Source organism: Drosophila ficusphila, unplaced genomic scaffold (genome assembly GCF_018152265.1).
Source record: "Drosophila ficusphila isolate 14025-0441.05 unplaced genomic scaffold, ASM1815226v1 contig_791, whole genome shotgun sequence".
Taxonomy (NCBI): Eukaryota; Metazoa; Arthropoda; class Insecta; order Diptera; family Drosophilidae; genus Drosophila; species Drosophila ficusphila.
The window spans coordinates 17016156-17036557 of record NW_025064737.1 but is presented as its reverse complement, the minus strand read 5'-3'; the positions used below and the strand labels follow the sequence as shown (position 1 = coordinate 17036557).

Sequence of the window (20402 nt, the reverse complement as noted above, 5' to 3'; positions counted from 1 at the left end):
TTCACCATAAATAACTTGATCTACTCAATCAAACGGAAAGTTATGTTGTTAAAGAAATCGGGCTAAAATATCATGAAAATATAAATAAACAAAAAATAAGAAAAATATACAAAATATTTAAAAAAAGGGACTTGTTTTAATATTACTATGTTAAAAAGAAAATCAAAATACGAACCGTGCAGCACTTTTAAACAATATTAAGAAATCAGTGCACTCTTTTGGGCTGAGCCAATATAAAAAAAGTTTAGCCTACATTTGGCCGTTCCCATGATCAAAATTTTTGGTAAAATTGAATACACCTTATCTGTTATGAATGTCGTAAAAAAAAACATTTTTCTTGTACACATGTTCAAATATGACTGAAAAATTGTCGCATTTATTTGTTTGTCACTCAGAACCAACTCCTACTCCTAATTCGCGAGAAGAAAGTGCTGAAAAAGTTGCGAACTTTTCCGATTCGGGACCTTCTGGTGGTGGCAACCGTCAGTGGGGCAGCAGTTGTGGTTTGGGTCCAAAGCCTCTGCAAACATTCGATATGAACTGGATAAACTCGGCAATCGATACAGGATGAATCCGTTGGGGCCACATCACAAGTCACCGCCGCAACATCATCCAGGAAATAGAATACGGCTAGGAATAGCAAGATGTACTTTATCGACACCATTGTGGACATTCACCGAAATACGACTAAAAAAATGTGACTAAATCATAGTCTTATAAGTCAACGAAATGTGGTTAGAGCAAACCAATTCAGCGATCAAGGTTTATTCAGGTGTTTTGCGCTGGGAATTGGCTTCTTAAATCGGATAGAGCGTATAAATTGAGAAAATCAATTTATGTTTTTACTCTTTAATGAAAACAAGTGAATGGTTGACAAATTTTTAAAAAAACTTTTGAAAATACTGGGTCCTAACTTTCTTTCCTGAAGAGAAAGCCAGTGCTCTCTTTTGTAGTGCTCTTTCGCTTTCTCTTCGTTGGGGAGAGTCTACATGAACAAACACATATGCAAACGAGCGCCAAAGCGCGCCAAACTTTTTCCACCCCCTCCCCTGTTTGTTGCTTGTTGTTGTTGTTGTTTGTCCGCTGCTCTGCTTTTATTTTTATTACTCTGCGATCCAAAGCGATCCGCTCCGCTTCTCTTTGGTCCGCTGGGCAGAAAAGCAGAAAAAGCAAACTGAAAACGGGCAGCCAACGAGCGGCGGCTATTTAATTTTCGTTTTGGTTTTGGCGTGGATCGGATCGGATCGGTGGGCCATAGCCTCCCTGAATACATATATATGTATATATACCTAAACGCCGGATTTCGGACTGCGAGTGCAGCGGAAAAATCGAGGAAAGTGCTCGGGACTGGAATTCCGCATTTGTTTACCTCCGTGTGTTTGTGTTTTTGAAACGTTTTGTGTGTTGTTTTGTTGCTCTGAAAAAAAGGAAAACAATCTAGATTGAATCAACAAGAGCACTGCGCCATCTATCGGGGATAATCGGTAAGTTTCGAGCGAAGGGAGAAACACATTTTTTGCGAACTAATAATAACAAAAATGGCATTGCAAAAATCCACGAAGTGAGCAAGAAAAAAAGTAACCGCCGTTCTTTTGACAGGCGGCGACGACATAAAATGTCAAACTGTCGATCAACATCAAGGCGAAATACGCAAGATGCGTGTCTTAAATGCAAAAGAGGGCTTCATAAATGTTTAATGCTAAATGCTGTTGCAAATGGTTGCCATTTATGCAATCTGCGAGTCCGAGCCCTCCCCCACATCCACCCTTTCCCCTTTTAATCTCGCTGCTGATCTCGCGCTACGCGTTTTGCATGCCTGCTCTTCTCTGGAATGCGTTTAATTCGAATTTGAATTTCATCGCTTGTGCGAGATGCACGGAGAGAAATAATCAAAAAACCTTTTTAAATCATATCCTACATTACTTTATTTTAAATAGTTAATAAGTCTTGATTATGTAAATAATTAGATTAATTAGATTTTACAACCCCTTCTTGTGATAAAAAATATATCATCAAATTTTTAAATCAAAAGCACATTTCGAGTCTCGAAAAATTGGCTTAACCAGTGGAATTAATGGAAGGATATCACATTTATCCCACTATTTCTCTCAGTGTCTGGATATTCTTCCCGCCGAGGCTTCTGGTGTTTTGGTTTCGCTTGTTTTTACAACGCAAAACACTTGTCCGCCTGCCTCCCAGTCGTTGGGAAGAAATCAAAGCTCGCAACTTTAATTAATATTCCACACACTGCCCCCCACATACACACACACATGTACCCAGGCACACACATACTGACATATTTCACACAATGTTGTTTTTGTGCCTGCCAGCAATTGTTGTTGCATAGATTTATTTTATTGCATTTCACTGCTTTTATTTCTTGGTCATTTTGTGTTTTGGTACCGATCGCATAAGTTATTGTATTGCATTGTTCGCTTGGCACACGACTCGGCCAGAAATAAAGCTGGATTTTTATGGAGATCAATCCGTGAGGTAATCCGTCATTTCGGTGTGAATACTGTACAGAACGTGAATGTATTTGGGCCTTTTTTGGAAGGAATTTATGCAAAATCGATTTAAGTTTTTACGATTTTATGTGACTGGAAAATGAGATGTTTGTCTGATTTTTTGAAAGTGCTAAATGTGTAACCACATTTCTTAAACACTTTTGGTAATATCTAAACAGATACATTTTATTTGATAAATTCAGTGTCAGTAAAAATTCTATTTTTAGGCCAATAATTCCAACTATTTCCCCCGACTGCAGCACCTGACTTTCTCTGTGCCAAATTCTATGCCCGCTTATCATTGGTCCGTTCATTTGCATTCGTTTATGCCATCTGTTTGAATTCAAAGCAAGCAAACGCCATTAATTTGACTATTCGCCAGCACCTGAGGAACACATGCCAAACCAGGCCCAGATGTTTCGAATGGGGCTAAAGATAAAAATCCGCCAAAGGGGTTGAGGCAATATAATTGGGGCTTTCAAATGCAAATGCAAATTTCGACGAAAGACTGCTGACAAATGAAAACAATTGAACTAAATTTTAATTGTTGGCCATATTCATTGTCGCTGCTGGGTCTATGAAAATTTAAATCAATTTAACGACCTCATCGAGGTCTTTATGCGCTTGTCAACAACTTTGTATTTATGTGCTGTAAGTGGCCAAAAAGCGAAGCTCGTAAAACGTGCGTGCCAGCGCCACTGAGTCGGTGGTTTCAACGGTTTCGGTGGTGCCACTGGCAGTGCGTTCGGTTTTAGCTGGTGGTGCACCCACATATCGCATTTTTTTTTTTGGCACAAACTCGAACGCTTCGCTGATCGCGATAAGCGAAGAACCGAAAAACATATAAATAAAAACACTGGCGACACAAATGTTAAAAATGGGAAGGGGAAAAGGCGCATTTAACATTGCAAACATGAGAAATGTCAGAGTGAAATCCATCAAAATGTCAGACAGCACACAAGATTCCTGGGAATTCTGCAAATACAGCACGCTTTAGAATTTTAAGACAGGGAAAGTCTTTATATATTTATATTATTTTAGGGACTTCATTTTTTCCACTTAAAAATCATTTTGCTATTTATAAGTTTATAATAATATTTTATATTAAATATATTTAATCTTAAAGAGTAATAAATAATTGTCTTCTTACATTCAGCGATTAATCATAAATATTATATATAGTATTTATTTTGATTAATCATGCCTGCATTATAAAAAAATTACTATGAAATATGATGAATTGTATTTGACTAAAAAAGCTACTTAAAACCAAACATGATTACTTGTCAAAACCGCATTGGTATCGTGGGTGGAATGGAAATGTTTTCGCTGTACAACATTGCGTATGCGTGTTGTCTTTTTGCGTTCTTTTGCCTATTTTCCTCGATCATTTAGCGTCAGCTGTTTACTGTGCTACATTTTTCCGCAGCTGCTCTCGCTGTCTTTCATTTGCTCCAATTTTCTAAGATACATATACATAAACGTATGCTATGTGAAGAATTCACTTGAAGCATTTACTCTTTTTTTATATAAATAAACTAACAAGCCTTCTCAATCTCTTACAATGCAGGTCTCTTTTTTTTGCGCTCTTTACCATTTTTCCCCCTACTCTTTTGTAGCTTTCTCTATCTCTTATTCAATTGGAATTTTTTGTTTTGGTCGTCCAGCAAATTATTTTAATTGTTTACAAACGATCTTATTGTTGTTGCGCACATAAATTGGCTTCTCTTCGACGCTGACGTATTTCTTCTGACTGGGGCATATTTATTATAAATTTTATTGGCAACGCTTCCCAGCTCGACGACGGCCAGCGATTTCAATTTTTGAATAACTTAATTTTTTTGTTTCTTTATTGGCCGTTTGACAAATTCGAAAACCGAAAAGCGCGCTGCGAACGCTTCAATTGATTTAATCGATTGTATTCCGTTTCGTGTGGCGCTCAATTGCAAAACTCTTGGCCGACGCGGCGCAAACGATCTTGTAAATTGCCGCTCGTCAATCGTCAATCTTCTGGATCGCAGTTCGTCGGAATCGCTCCGCTTTTCTCCGTGTGTAGGTGCAGTTTTCGATGCGTGTCATACGTGCTGATTTCAAATATAAACGTGATTAATTACAAAAATTATGATTTAAATTAAGTCATCCACGAAAGCGAAAAGTTTTATAATTGAAAAAGTGACGTGTAAGGAGATTAGGCTCCTAAGTAAACTAAATGATTTTAAGTTTTTTTTTTTAAACATATATGTAGTTGGAAATTTTTTTGTTGACAAATCCTAAAATAATATATATAACATTTATAAATTTATTCACTTTGATGCTAATCTGGTTATTTTCCATTTATTTATTTGTTTACTTTGGGGACCCAACTTTAAGCACAAAGGTTGATTCATTGCAAGTATTTATAGACCAAATTTCCTATTAATATTTTGCCAGCCGCATTTCATACGAATTTGTTTACTCCAACCAAAATGAAATTAATTAAACACTGAATGTGAACAATAGAAATTTTCACGTGAATCAGCAGACAGGTGCTGGAATCTCTGGAAAAGAAAGCGGATTTAATGAGAAGTCTGGCAGTTCAATCCCCCGGGACAACTGTCTCCACGGATTGTTGTGCTCCACTTGATCTTGGGTTCTGCTTTTATTTTATTTTTTTTTGGGCTGGCTGCTGATGGATGTCGCCACGGGCACATTAATCCCGTGCCTCTCGCTCGGACCGATGTCGATGTTGCCGCTGTAGTTGCTGTTGCTTCTGATGTTGCTACTGCCGCTGCCGCTGCTGCTGCTGGCTGTTGGCTGCTGGCAACGTCGCATTTACCTAAATTGGAATATCCGGTAAAACGTAATGAAAATCGTAGCAATCAAGCCGAAAACACATACACATGGGGGACGTCCGAAGGGGGAGCACTCTCACATTGATATGCAAATGAATGTCACCATCTTAAATGAAATAATCGTCTTAAACGAAGGCAGAACAGCAGCTGTCCCCGAGCAAAAAAAAAAAAAAAAAACCCCAATCCCATTCCCGATTCGGATCCGAACTATAGGCTTTAATTGCTTTTCTCAGTTCTCTGGAAAAAAAGAGAGAGGAACATTTTACGAGATTTTTTAATGTCTTATTTATTTAATAATTGCATCTTTAATGGCTTGTAAGGAGCATCTAATATATTCACTTGTGTTTTCAATGTCACTATGCGTACAAACTATATTATTTACTATATTTAGATGCTCGCGAGTAAACAATACGTGAGGAAAAACGAAAACTTTAGAAACTATTTTCTGGTTCGATGAGCATTTCTAAGAATTCTAATTGGGTTACAAAGTTGTAAACAATACAATTCTGAATATATGTAGTGAGCACTCCAGTCAGCTAGAGTTTTCTTATACTGCGGTTCTCTTTTTGATTTACAGATACAATATTAAGGAAAATATTTAAAAAGAAAGATAAGATAGATAAATCCTTTAAAAATAATATAAATTGTAACATATTCGGAAATCAGTGGTAATTCGCTCAACACCTTACACAAAAAAATTCTTTGGAAAACTCTAATCTTCGAAAAGTAACTGCAAACATATAAACTCACAATTTATTGGCTATGTCAAAACCGACAAATCAACGCATTTCTGTTTGTGCAACAGGCAAACTAATATTTCTCTCCGAAGAAACCAAGAAAAGCCACAAAAATTCTTTGATACATTTGCGTGGCCGTAAAATAAAACTTTTTCATCAAGGTTTCGACACAAATTCGAATCAAATACACGCTTTTTGTGTTCCGAAGACGAGTGGAATGGTCAAGCGTTGATGTATTGATGCCAGCGATTGCGAAGTTTGTTAAGGGGAATGGGGACGTTTCTGGGGGCGGGGAAGAGTTTCTCGCACCAAATCAGAATCGAAATCAATATGCAGCGCGAATGTGAATTGACTTACGAATAAGAAATATGCCAATAAAAATATCTGTGGCATTTCGGAACGAGCCCCAATCGAAACTTCCAACTAGGGAGCCGTGTACAAATTGCCTTGGGGCATGTGTGTGCGTTTTATGGTTATTTTATGGCCCTTGTACTTAATAATTTAATGGACTAATTGCGGTTTGCGGTCACCGCGGCCCGCCACACTTTAAACTGGGCTGAAAGGAAGTTGTAAACTGCTGTGCATTCAAATAGGTAAAAAACAAAAGCCAAAACTCTGCGAGTGCATCTCTAAAAATAATTATTAAAAAAAATTCCGGGGTGGTGCATTTCCGGATCTGCTTTTGGGGGAAATCGGAAAAGTTTCTGCTTCCGTTGGGAATTTTCTATTGAGCTTCCTCACAAACCGTTAGGCATACAAGTCAACTCTTCACATTTCCACTTTGTACTTTAGTTTTAATTCCAACCTTCCCTTCCACATTTATGGTTTTTCTGCTTTTCATGCTTTGCCATGCGCATATTTAATTAAATAAATTTGTTTAATATTAATCGTTGTGCCTCCCAATCTATTTTCTATGGTTCGCAGGTCTCCCTCTTCTATAAATGTGTCCAAAACTTTGACGTATCCGCCGGAAGCGCCTTTTCTGGCCATAACAAGTGCAAAGCCAACAGGTGAAAAGACTGCCCAAATCGAAGAGGGCTGCCGCAACTATTGACTACTGAAAACTTTTCCAGCAGTTATTAAAAGGAAGGAATCAAAATGTCTTTGGGTGAGTTCAAGAATAATTGGAAGCTCATAAAAAATGTCGCCGAGGATTTATTATCTGGGAATTGTGGGGTTAAAGGGGGTATTTAAATGAAGAAAGGAAAAAGAAGATGTCTTGGTTATGTAAAAATTATAGAAAACGTTACAAATCAGCACCCATAAACTTAAAAACCTTTTCTTAAAGATATGACTTGTAAAAAGTCAAAATCAAAATCCTTTGCTATGTTATAAGTATTTAGAATTTAGTACATCTTTTTATTTAGGAACCCTTATAGTAATTAACAACCAAATAGAGTTGTCCACGCACTAGAAACCATTCAATACCTTTCTGTTTTGGGTTTCTTGTAACCCCTGGTGGTGTTGCATGTCCAGAACACGACATAAACATGACAAACTCGTTCACGCCCCGGACTCACTTGACACCAAATCAAGCCGATCTACACAAGTTAGTCTGAGGAGTTGGCCACTCCTCCCCCGTGGAATTCCTAATGATCATGATCGGCCCACGAAACTACTGTGAAAGTGGACGGAATGAGATGCATTTGAGGGCGCGCACACACAAACACGCATTGGCAATTTCCCAGAACGCCAACGCATTTATCTTACGAACCCGAACCCGAACGATTAGTAGTCCGGGGGCCAGCGATCTGGAGCAATCCACTTAAGGTTGTCCCCAAGTGGAGACGAGACCCAAACAAACAACCGGGCGGGGCCAAGATCGTGTTCTGGGGTTATTCTTCAACTTTGGCTCCAGTTAGCCCACCTAAAATCGGCAAAGTGCGATCTTTTTTCCCAGGGAAAATATAAACTAAGTGCAGGGAATAATATCCATTAGATATGAGTAGTATCCATAGGGTGGCGGAGGTCATCCGTCAATTTGTGTGCGGAGCAGTCATAATGGAGATTCCCAAACATTGTAAATAAATAACAAATCAAATGTCGGGCAGCATCCAATTAGTCAGATTTTCTGAGTCTCTGTTTGTGTATCTGCAACTCACCCTCCGCTCGACTCTTCTTTCCTTTTTTGTTAGTTTTATTTATGTCCGTTGACTAGAACAAATAATCGGGCAGCTGATATGGGAAATGGCGCAATTAAAACACAAAAACACAAACTCCCCGAGATTCTGTGAAAGAGCAAGAGATACAAATGTGGAACCCGTCGAGGTCCGCTGCCCGCATCTATAGGGCATTCTTATAAATAGTTTTTGTCGCCGCTCTCTATGTAAATCATTCATTAAATCTGCATTGAATTTCGTCCATTCATTCAGCTTATTTGCGCATTTTAATTGCACTCATTGAGAATGGAGTGCTGGCTGTTGGCATTCTCTTTAGGGAGATTTACGATCACTCATTGAAGACCCTTCATTCAAAACATTCAGAATTGGCAGAGTGACTGGAAAATGCTTTAGTTTCACTTAGTTCATTGGCCTGCTTAACTCAAATTCTCTATTTTATTATTAATTCCAAGAAAATGTATGATAAATTCCTTAAAAACCAATGAACAAAGGTATTCTCCGTTGGCTAATATCATAACCATTAAATTTATGTTAAACTAAATAATAGAAATACAGTCTATTAAAAGAAATGATACCTATATGTTCATAGGCCATAAAGATAAACAGTCTTTTAGCTTTTTTAAATCCACTTTTTATCTATATTTTCCCAAAAACTCTATATGTATGTGCCTCATAAACCGATCATTTTTCCCCAGCTATTCCCATTTTGTTTTCCTACGTCACAATCCTTGACGCAAATAATTGAAAGTCCATGCGCAAATAAAAAAGAATCTTGCGAATTTTTCAATAACGTTGAGTCAGCCAATTGAATGAATTGGATGATCCATACCTTGTTCTGTTGTAAAGCAGGCGCACCTAAAATACCAATTATACTTTGGGTAAATATTTACGCAAATTAATTTTCACTTGTCCGCGGAATCGCCTTTTGTTTTGCCAACATTCCGCACGTCTTGTCTGGCAACTTGCGGCGTTCGAAGATAAAGAAATCTATTAAGTCCGCCGGCCAGACATCGGGCAAAAGTGGACCAGAGACCCAATTGGTTGCTCCACGGAGTCTCTCATTGCCAGCGACGACGTCATATCATTCAATACATATATTGTTTATGCGAATTCCCATGTCATGTGCTTAATTGTGAATATCAGCAGTTGGCTGGGGGAAAATCGTTGATTATTTTATGGCTCAATTTTCTTCCGCGAATCATCCGGTGAGCTGGCCAACTTATGGGATTCCACACTCGCCAGCTGGGAATGGAAAACAGAGACAGACGAGCCCCGCTAAAAATACAACAGAAAGCATTAGATGTCGCCAGACATTCATCTGCTACAAATGATTCTTCATAATTGAATTACATGGCCAGAGACAAGAGCGTAAAAATTTTAATTACACACCTCATAATCATGCCGCCGAACAGGAGCGTTGAGTGCGAAGGAGCTGTGAGTTGAGTGGGAGTTTGGCTGGCGATAGAACTGGGAAAAGCAGAGGTAGTCTAGGGCGAAGTTTCTGGATCGGAAGACATGGCAGTCCAGAATGTTGATCAAATTCCGAAAGGGGAAATCCAGAGATGCATGTCGGGGCTTAGTGCAAAGTGTGTGGGTTTCGTTGGCCCAAGTCGCCGGTAATAAATCCCTAACTCCAAACTGAACAACTAAAATTTATGTCGACAGATTTGAGGAAGTAATGAATTTAAGTTTAAGAAGTAGAAGTTTAAGAACTGGAAAACTAACCAGGGTGTGCCATTTAGTATATTTAAATATAATCTAAGTAAATCCCAAAAACCTTCTACCTATCTATCCATCTCCTTTGAAACCTCTCCAAGTGTCGTAGTCCTCTTGAAGATCTCCTATTACAAGTGCAGTTCGCAGCTATACGTATATAAATCAAAACTTGACTTTCCTTGGGGGCTGCCTAAAAAACAGAGAAAGAAACGCTCCTAAGTGCAAAGCGTTACGAGATCAACAACATCATTATAAACGTCATCGTAGACACTCTGGAAAATTTTAAGAACTGAAGTTGGGGGATTGGGAATAGAGAGTGCAGTGCGATGGCGTAATTAATGCGCCACTGATCCTCTGGGGTATGCCAATTGACATTTAACATCAACCTGTGGCTAGCTCCACTTCAGCCACCATGGACCCCATAAAGTTGTGTAATCTCCGAGAGATTCCCTCACCCCGACTTGGATGCCTTAAAGCAACTGCGCAGAAAGATTCCCTGGATAAATCGCTTCCTTCTCCGCCAGCAAGCGAAGTAGGTAAAAAACTAAAAAGACACGTGCTCCACGGGGGAGCAGGGGATGCAAATGCTGCAGAGACTTGGCACGGGGATGCTACACTGAGATAATATTATTTAAAAATTAATAATTGTCAAGAAAAAACACAGCTAAAAAAGTTAAGAAAGCTAAAAGCCATAGCATTTCTTGCAATATATAGACAATTCTTAGTTAAAATCATAGTTACTTAAACCCAACTTCTAATTTAGACAATTCTTAATTATTTTTTCCTTAAGCTGGAAATTTTATTAATGTATTATCAGAACTTTAGATTATCCTAGTATTTCCCTTTCTCTATTAAAAAAGTATATTTCTAGTTTTAATGAAATGTTCTCCAAGTGCAGACTCCGACTTTTCTTTTTTTGGCTCCTCGTTTTTTGTTTTTCACGGAAGACAACGTTGTCATGTGCTCGTTGCGAGTTTCCATTAAGAAAATAATTAAACATTTGCCGTTGTCCAAAGCCCGAGATGTTCGGGGACTGACGGTTCCCGACTTTGGCATCGAATTGAAATCTGTTGAACAGATGTGATCGCAGTTGTTGTTGTTATTGTGGCCATAGCTCCGGGATTTTTGAACGCCGAGCGCATTTTATGCATTTCCAAACACCTTTCAGGGCAGGACTCTATAAATAGCATTTCGGTATTTGGCAACAATGGGTTAAAAGTCCGCCGCCCTCCCGAAATTTCGATCATGTCAACCGCAACAGCGACAAATACAAGACACGCAGGCCATAAAACCGAGATCATAAAAGTGTTTATTTGATTTCTGATTGCATCGCCAACACCTCTGGTAGCAATCTCTGCAGGTAGCAAACAACATCTTCCCTTTCTCTCACCTTTCTCCCTGCTTTCACTTCCTGATCACATTCACATCCCTTCGCTTCGTTTCGACTTTCGAGGGCCTGTGTTTTGGTAATGTCCCTTTGTCTTTGGCATTTCCGTTGTGGATTTTTTCTCGAGTGGCCATTAGCATGGAGTGCACGTGCCCGAAACCCAAGCCATTCATGGCCAACTATCGAATTTTGTTTTGGAATTTTTAATTACTAATCCTTGGGCGCATCCTTCATTTCGCAAGTTGTTTTTCCCTCGAGAAGGCTGCTTCTCAATTTTCAAGCCACTTTACTTCCGCTGGGCCGGCAGATCGCCTCTGAACTGAATCCGTGGGCGGAACTCTTCACAACTATTTTATGGACTTTTGTTATTTTTTGGTAGTCTTCTGACATGGGTTTGAGGAAGGGAAAAAACTAAAATAACACTTTGGGATATGAGTTTTATAGGTTTTTAAAGCAGGCGACTTCGAAAGGAACCCGCCGACGATTTGGAAACATTTAAAACAAACGATTTTCAAAAATATAATTTGAATTGAAAAAGAAACGGGCTCTGGAACATATTAAACCTTTTTAAAGTATTTCAAAAGTTTTTAAATAAGAAAAAATATGAATGAAATGCTTCTGTTGTTCTTCAATGAAAACTTGGTTTTTCCAAGAAATATTTTCTGCTCATTAATCAGTTTAAACATTTTAGCAAAAGAAAATCTTTTATTTAAATACCCCATCCTAAATTAAAGCCTTAAAAAATATTTTCGATTAAATCCCGAATAAATCGCTGTGGAGCTGCATTTCCGAGAAATCGGTCGCGAGCACCTGCCACAGAACAACGGACATGAATAATTTTTCATAACATGACAATAACAATAATAATTATGGAGGCCCCCTTGACTCCACGTCGCTCCATGTTGCCAAACTTCCGGGCAGACGTCCCCAGCATTTCCCTTTTTCCCCCTCGAAATCGGTGCGCTTTCTGTTTGCCTGTCTTGGTGGCTCTGCCCCTTTGGGGTTAAATCATAAAAACTGGAAAATAATAAACAAAAAGATTCAATTGAACGTGAAGGAAAACTCGTAGTGCGCATAAATGATTCAAAATTTTGTGTACCATGCGAGGGTCATGGGATGTAGATGGTATGACTACGCGGAATCCGAATGAAAATATCTGAGTAAATAGGAGCAGGCTTTGGCAGCGAAATAAATCTAACAAAATAAATAAAATAAAGGCAGTGCACGCAATGTTCCTGCAAGTGGCAAACAAATGTTGAAGGGTCCGCTGGCCCCTTCGAGCGTATGAATAATTATATATCTGCATAAAATGGGGTGTGCCAGTGAGGAAGGTCTTGTCTGGCCAATCGATGGCAAGACTATTTACGATATATATACATACATATAAGAAATCAAAAATTCACAATTACGCATTTCCCCCACTCAAAGTTTTTCCAGCGCTTTCTGTCTTCCTGTTTGGCCAAAGACCTTCCTGCTCGGATTTCCAATTGATTGCTGCTATTATATGGGTGTATATTTGTTCGGGCCATTTAGGGCTGTCTTTCAAATCGGTTTTATTGCCCTGTAATTACTTGTTCAATATTGTCTTTGATCAAGACGGAACTTACAGGAAATTAAAGGTAGTGCCATAAATAATTGTTGAACTTGTTTGTGTAGTACATAATGACTTTTTTATGCTGTTTTTGGGGAAACTTTTCCTTATAAATAGTGGAAAATAAATAGTATGTGTTTTATAAAACTATAAATTAAATTCATAAACAAATATTTACATCTTTTGTCTTTCTTATATAATATTAAAACTATTCCTAACATTTTTGTTTTCGATAATGATGAAAGCCTTGTGCAAATTGGAGTCTATATTTTCCATTTATTGTACCTATCCAAAACTGACCCCAGTGAACAGCAATTGCAGAGGAATGTATGTATATCGAACTATATACCCTTCACAGGAGTAATTAACCTGTCATCGCCGAACAACAATCGGCGAAAGTGCAGCCAATGGCGTCCAATTCGAAAAGGGAAACCGGCACAAAGCCGAGCTGCGATGCTCCACTCCGTGGATAACTAGACAAAGCTGCTCGGCAGTAGAGCGTCTACAGATTTACGACTCGACAGTTGAGACTAGTTCCCCTTGGAATCCCTCCTGGTCCTCGGAACACGTGGAGCGTGCTGGCGAAGACAAGCGTTTGACATTTATGTGCAGGCAAATGCATTTCCCCAAGTACTCGAGCAAGGCAATCGCCTGCAAGTACCCGAGCGCGGTTCAAGATCATTTGCATCCACCAGCAGCCAAAGAAATAGAAGAACACTTAACAAAATAATCCTTTATAAGTATTCATAAAATAAGAAGAAAGATGTGCACACAAAGTTTTATATCAATTTGAAGTATGTATTTTAAACGAGTTCTTTTTATTTTATTTCCACTGAAATATGGGTTTTCAAAAAGGAATCTGTTTTAATATTATTAAATAAATATATACAATTTCTCCAAGTGTTACGTTTTCGATTCACTTGCTCTGCAGAGAACCACTCGAAGATCAACCCTCGCTGCCAGACTCTCGCCTTTATGGACTACGAAATGTGCAATTTCTGTTCGGGTGCCGACTTTTACGATTTTTCCATAGGTTCCAATGTGCCGGGCATCTGTCTGGTCGAGGTTATTTGGCCCAGAATTCGAGTATCGGATCGTAGGCCAATTTCTATGCCCAGTCCACTTAGGAATTCCACGGACAGACCACATGGAGTCGCTCTAGAGTCGCTAGCATTTTGCCACTTCAGTTTTTCAGTTTTCCTAGCTGCGCTGGGGAAAAGTGAAAATGTGTTCCCTTAGCACAATTGTTTTGCTCCTCTTCCAGCTGCAAATTTTAATGTGCCTTTCCCAATGCGTGTTTTTTCGCCTTTGATGCTCTCGAGTTTCCCCTAAATGTGCCTGGAGTATGTCGCCTGGCCATAGCTCTTATTATGGCCTTCTATTTTCGGCCCATCATTGATGACAATTTTTGCATTTGCAGCGATGCCAAAAGGGTAATGTTGCAAATATTCTGGGGCAAGAATGGGGAAATAAAGTGCATTATTCTCTAGACAGAAGTCGCAACTGATTTTAACGATTTTAAATCTATCAAAAAAAAAAAAAAAATCCCTAAAAATAAATATTCAAGGATCATTTGGATTATATCTTTCATAAATTCAAGTACATTTCCTGATGAATGTAGCACAACTGCTTGTATCTCTTAAAACCCAATCATCAGTTTTTTAAATATAATTAATTTCTTGGTTTTTTCCCATGACTTATCAAAAGTTCTCAGGGTCTCTCCCGAAAAACCGTCTCATAAATGTTTCCTGACACAGAACATCATCGCATAGTTGACGAACCCAACCACAGACAACACTCGGCGGACAAACTCAAACTTTGACACTGATAGGACAGGGGAATACTAAACCGGGAGCTCACCTCAGATGTGGCATGCCACATGTGGTAGGGTCTTCTATTTCTGCTATCGGAACTCATCAAATATTCACGACGAGCCCAAGACAAAACGTACGCACACGGATGGAAAATGGGAAAGGGATTTCGAATCAGGGACTCCGAACCGCTGGCGATGATAATTTGATCATGCGAAAAGCGCACGCAAAAGAAAAACATGCGCAGGTACAACAACAATGTTGTTGCAGTCGAGGAAAAGTGAGTTTTCCTCGTCCATAGGGGAGGGGAGAGAAAACGGGAAGGGGGGATTGCACGGAGTGGGTGATGGCAATATGGCAACCATATTTAAACACTGATCCCGTATGCGAGTGTGCGTGCGCGGGTGCGAGCGAGAGGGGGGATGGTGCGAGGGAGAGGGACAATGTTTTCATGCTGCTGCTGATGTCGCTGCACTGGGAGAAATTTTAAAACACAATTAAAAAAATTACGAATAAAGGTATATGAGCAATTCAAATACATACAAACATATTTTTGTATGCTCAAGTATTTTAAAATAATTTAATTTTCATAGACTTTATCAAGGAATAACTTGCAAGTTTATGGATAAATTAAAAAGTATCTTAAACGCATAAAAAATGACTTTAAAAAGCATACATGTAAACAAATTTTTATCTTAAGCACCATAGAGTATTTTTGTTTAAAAAATTATTTTGGACTCTAAGAAGAGGGAATTGTTCTTGGAAATTGTTGAGCTAGAAGGCGAAATAGGACTTTTTTATCAGTGTGCTCTGCACGTTGATGGAATGGACGAAGAAGCGAGCGCATGGTAAATAAAAACCAAAACATGAGGAGGGATTCTCTGCGTCGGCAGAGGCGGTGGCAGAGAGTGGGCAGAGGCAGAGGCGGTGGCAGCGGCGGTGGCAGAGGAGAATGCAGACGCAGCGGAGTGTTTTGTTCTCGTTGAAGTTTTAGAATTTATTCCGTTTCGGGATGTCAATGCAGACGCACGCGTAGCGCGAACCAAAGTGAAGTGAAACTCCAAGTCGGCCAAATACGAACTGTCTGAATTTGAATTTCTATTCGAATTTGAATTTATTTGCCGCGTTAATCAACTGACATTTTGTGCGGTTTGATTGCCATTTTTGGCACTCATCGCAGTGCTTACTGTTTTCTCATTTTTCGAATTCGCGCCCAGAGCGCAACTTTTGGCGCGTGCGCATGCGCAGCCAGTGAAAGTGCAAATGCATCGCAAATCAGAGCTTTGAATTGTGAGAGACTCGGCGAATCGCATACTAACTAAGGGAAGATAAACTATCAAACGGATCTCAAGATGTTTGTCACTGTGGATAACACAAACACCTTTTTCTCAGGTAACATTTTGGGGTATATTTTGGTTGGAATGAAACTTCTATAGGTTTTTATCCATTAAGTTTTAAAATATTTAAATTTAAAAAAAATACCAAACATTATAAAACATTATAAAACATTGCAAATGCTTAATGTGATTTAAGAAAATAATATCAAATTGTTGTATTTTTTCAACTCTGTTGCACTTAAGGTTGGCTAATTATATAAAATGTATAATAATGGTTGTTCTTCAATATTCTTTTGTATTACATTATCCAATTTAAACTCTAAAAACTAACTCCCTTCCTCATTTGTTTTAATATATTTTCCCTAGACAACCCCTATTATTTTTGCAATGACACCAAATCGCCGCGCACCCCGGACTCGCAGTCGTCGAGCCGGGGATTCTCGATCTTCAAGCGGCGGAACTCGAAGGGCAGCAGCCCCCGTCCGGTGGTGGTGACCAATCCGGAACAGATGCGCCTGATCACATCCGCCAATCTGGACACAACGGCCACCATGGCGTTCGGAAGTCAGCGCGGCAGCTTCAACTCCCTCGGCGGTTTCTCACAAGTAAGTGGATGGTTAATGGAGCATACTGTGCTCCGATTTCCGAATACTGATTCTGATTTATCTGCTGGATCTGCCACTTCCTGTGTTCTAATGTGCCGCCCTCTTCCGCTTTTTGTAACTTTCAGCACACGTTTGAGATGCAACCGATGCACATGAACCGCCAGCGATCATCGAATTCGCACTCGGAGTTCCGGGAACGCCTGAATTCCTGCAACGAAACACACAGTTCCCAGTGCCCCGGTGGAGGAGGAGGAGTTTCTGGAGGGGATCACGACGAGGTCTTCAATCCGCTGACATCGCCAACAAGGTGAGCAATATCCAAGAATCGAAATTGGAATTGGGGGAAGTGGGGATGTGGATGTGGCTGTGGATGGAAGTGATGACAGGATGCGATTGCAGCTGTTGACAGTTTTGAACCGCCCTCTTTTCCGCCCGTGCTAATCGTTGGCCTTTTCTTGTTTACTCATCCCTCGCCTTTCCACTTTTTTTTTTTTTGCGCCCAATATTCAGTAGCAAATCCCATCGACATCACACCCTGCCAAGTGGCGGAGCTCGTCGCCATTCCCTGGGAAACTGGGCCCAACATCAGCAGCAGCAGCAACAAAACTCGGGACCGGGATCCCCGGATGAGGTGCCCAGCATGATGGCCCCGCGTCCACCGCTCCTCTCGCCCAACAAATTCCGCGGCAGTTCTCATCGACGAAGAGGTGAGTTGACATTCATACTTGCAATGCTCATCTGCTCAGTATGCCAGGGGGCAATCGCGAATTCCTATGCTAATCTGGGCCCAATGAATAGAAAAATGCATGTAAATAGAAATTGCTAAGCGAGGTTTTCTTCTCAGAGAAGTTTAATCAGTTGATAGGGAAATAAATAGTAAATACCTTTTTCAAAAGATAAATAAAAGATAACTTCTAGTAGCTAGTAAAATGTAAAAACTAAATTTATAACAACTATTAGATTTCTGATTCACTTTCTATTTCCAATTAAAGCTTATATTGAACTAAGAATTTCATTCTGAAATGTGAATCTTTGTATGTTTTAAAACAACCTTCAGTACAAATTCTTGAGCTCATTCTCTTCTCTTTTTATCTAACTGCTTATCTCCTTTTTACTCGCATTCCTTTGGTCTAATATACCCTTTAAGTTATTTTAATTCACCCCGCAACTTCTGCCGCAGCATTGACAGAGACAAACTGTTTGGCAAATTGCATTCCCTGCCCTCGTTTCGCGTTCGCATTTTTGCACTTTGGCGGCTGTCAGGCGTTCGCTCTTCCATTTAAAACCCCCTTTAAACCCCCCTTTACCCTCCCATGGGTTTTCCCTCCTTGAACGACTGCCCAACAACCTTTACCTCGAAGCTTTGCATCACGTTTGCATATTAAGCGCAACTGGCAGCTCCTCTCTGGTTTTTTTTTTCTGTATTATATATTTTCGCCTGGCAGGCGCCATGGATCTGTGGCCCCTCATTTAAGCCACGTTAACAACATTGCAATGTTTACGCAAGTGATAATTGTAATCGTGTTTTGTCGCCAGAGCGTCGCCAATCTTTGTTTTGGCATTGTTTTTCCCTCGCAGCGAAGCTTCTGTTTGCCTTCGATTCCGTGGCGTAATGAGGCGATCGTGGATTGTGGATCGTATATAGCCGATCGTATATAGCTGATCGCTGGCAACGCGCCTTCCTGGCTGACTGACACTGGCAACTCGCTTGACATTGACAGTCCTCCGTGTGATGGATGCCCCCAAAGCGGTTAGCTGCATGCCAGATGCAAATGCCTCCTGGTTTTCACAATTCTGTATTTGAATACTCAGGTATACTTGTTTATCCAGAAAATGTCATGGGTTTATGGTTTATGAGTCGCTCAGGACTCCTTCGCACGATCATTGCGTATTCATCAGAACGTTTTCAAGGTTTCGCTTTCATGACACTGCGATATGATGGATAATCTGGATTTGATTTAAACACTTCGTAGGAGGAGCAAACCTAACTTGGATTTTAATATGAAGAGAACTTATAGTTACTAAAACTTATAGAGTTTTGTATCTATTTTTATAAATTATCAATTGGTTTATCAACCAACTTATAAGGATTTTGTGTAAATAATATGGCAAGCAATTCTTTCTTCGATTGTTGTTCTTGTCCATTACAATAACCGTTGGGAATCCCAACTTATAGCTTATTTTTCTACAAATAGTCTTCGACACACTTTCATCTATGGTCACTTGCAATCTATTCGAATCTTTCGCCATATGCAGGAAACTAGGCAACTCGCCTCAATCAGCAATTAACCCACAACACCCACGAGAAGTTCAGTTTTAACACCTAAATTTATGGCAAGCTAAAAACAATTCCAACTGAATACACTTCCATATTTGCGAGTGTCCCACTGCAGTTTCAGTGCTCCAGAGGGTGGAAGAGTTATACGCGTTTCCGCTTTTTCAACAACAATGGCAATTGCAGTTTGTTGTTATGTTAGGCTGGCAACATGGCGGATGGGCAACATGAGTGCCCAGCGGAGTCAATAAACGAGAATCGCCTAACGGGGGGCGCTGGATGGTGGGTGTGGCCGCATGACGAGCATAAATTGAAGAACTGCACATCCAATAAGGCGCAATCGACGGGCGGAACGGAACTTTGCATAATTGATGGGCGGACGACTTGGGAGTTGCGACTCCGATGGCTTCAAACGTGTTAATGACACGGAAACGAGAAAAAGAAGTAGAGAGAGGGAGAAAGAAAACAAAAACAAAAAGGGGAGTTGGGTGGCCGAAACGCTTGGCATATGGCGCGTGCCATCGGAACGATTGGCCAAATTTGGCCCTCCATCACCATACCGAGAAATTGGCAGCACAAACTGTGAATACATCAAAGCCACAGGCTGTTTACGTTGGCCATGTTTCCTCTTCGGCTTTCTCAATCAAAAACGCTTCAGTCTATAAAACTCGGAACTCGGAAGGGGGCGTACACTGTCCAGCAATATGCGATTTATCAGTTATACACTGTTTTTAATTGCTCCACTCGCCGTGGAATGTGGCAGGTGATTTGGGGTCAGCAACTGAGCAACTGAAGTCAAGATAGAAGCGCAGCATTCTGCTTCACCCGCTGCACTTGTTCTGTTTACCCATCTCCATTTTCCCCCAGCGTCTGGCTTCTGTTTTCAATTCCGGGAACATCTGCTCATCAGATTACGAAGAGTATGCCAGCCCCATCCACCAACTTCAATGGGGGTTCAATACACTTGTAGAGGAACTGCCTTGGGGGTTACGTCCCTCCATTTTCTCGCTGCGCATATCAAACAGCCCGAAATGAAGTACCCGAAAACGAAAATCCTATCGGGGAACTCAAGTGGCTTCCTTCGGGTCGAACTCAACACCTGTTGCATTCATAAATACTAAGCAGAGATTTGAACACAGTCGGCTTAATTAACATAATTTTTGGTAGGATAATAAAGCCTACTCCTGCCTGAAAAAAAAAATATGTTCAAGAAAAACATCACCGAAATTTTGCTCACGTTTCAATTCGGAGGTTTCCCTTTTTTCTTTATTTGTGACTATTTTCGAAAATGTTATAGAGTTTCTTTAGTAGAAGGAGGTATTGGTTTATCCTCAAAAGAAAATCATCATATATAATATTTTAGCAATATCTATGCAAATATCTTAGACATTTTTATAGCTATTCCCTGGAATTCTTTGCATAAATTTTCTACCAATTTATCTATTGCAATCTAAGATTATTTTTCTATTCGAATACGAAGTCCAA

The 20402-nt window shown here is 39.9% G+C and overlaps 2 protein-coding genes across 4 annotated transcripts in view; one reads left to right on the top strand and one right to left on the bottom strand.

Annotated features, from left to right (window-relative positions):
* Positions 1-367: 367 nt before the first annotated feature.
* Positions 368-669, bottom strand: LOC108091938. Its single transcript, XM_017191326.1, has one exon. The coding sequence runs from the start codon at positions 662-664 to the stop codon at positions 392-394; it is 273 nt and encodes a 90-aa protein (XP_017046815.1). The 5' UTR covers positions 665-669; the 3' UTR covers positions 368-391.
* Positions 670-1218: 549 nt separating this feature from the next.
* Positions 1219-20402, top strand: part of LOC108092083 — a 31353-nt gene continuing 12169 nt past the window's right edge. Inside the window, exons 1-5 of one of the 3 annotated variants that reach the window (XM_017191566.2) lie at positions 1219-1484; positions 7000-7183; positions 16404-16642; positions 16768-16949; positions 17153-17349. In XM_017191566.2, coding sequence (XP_017047055.1) covers positions 7174-7183; positions 16404-16642; positions 16768-16949; positions 17153-17349 — 628 coding nt within the window. In that variant the 5' untranslated portion in view covers positions 1219-1484; positions 7000-7173. Of the gene's footprint in view, positions 1485-6999; positions 7184-15690; positions 16093-16403; positions 16643-16767; positions 16950-17152; positions 17350-20402 lie in introns of those variants that run through there. The other 2 variants (XM_017191565.1, XM_017191564.1) reach the window with 2 other exon arrangements.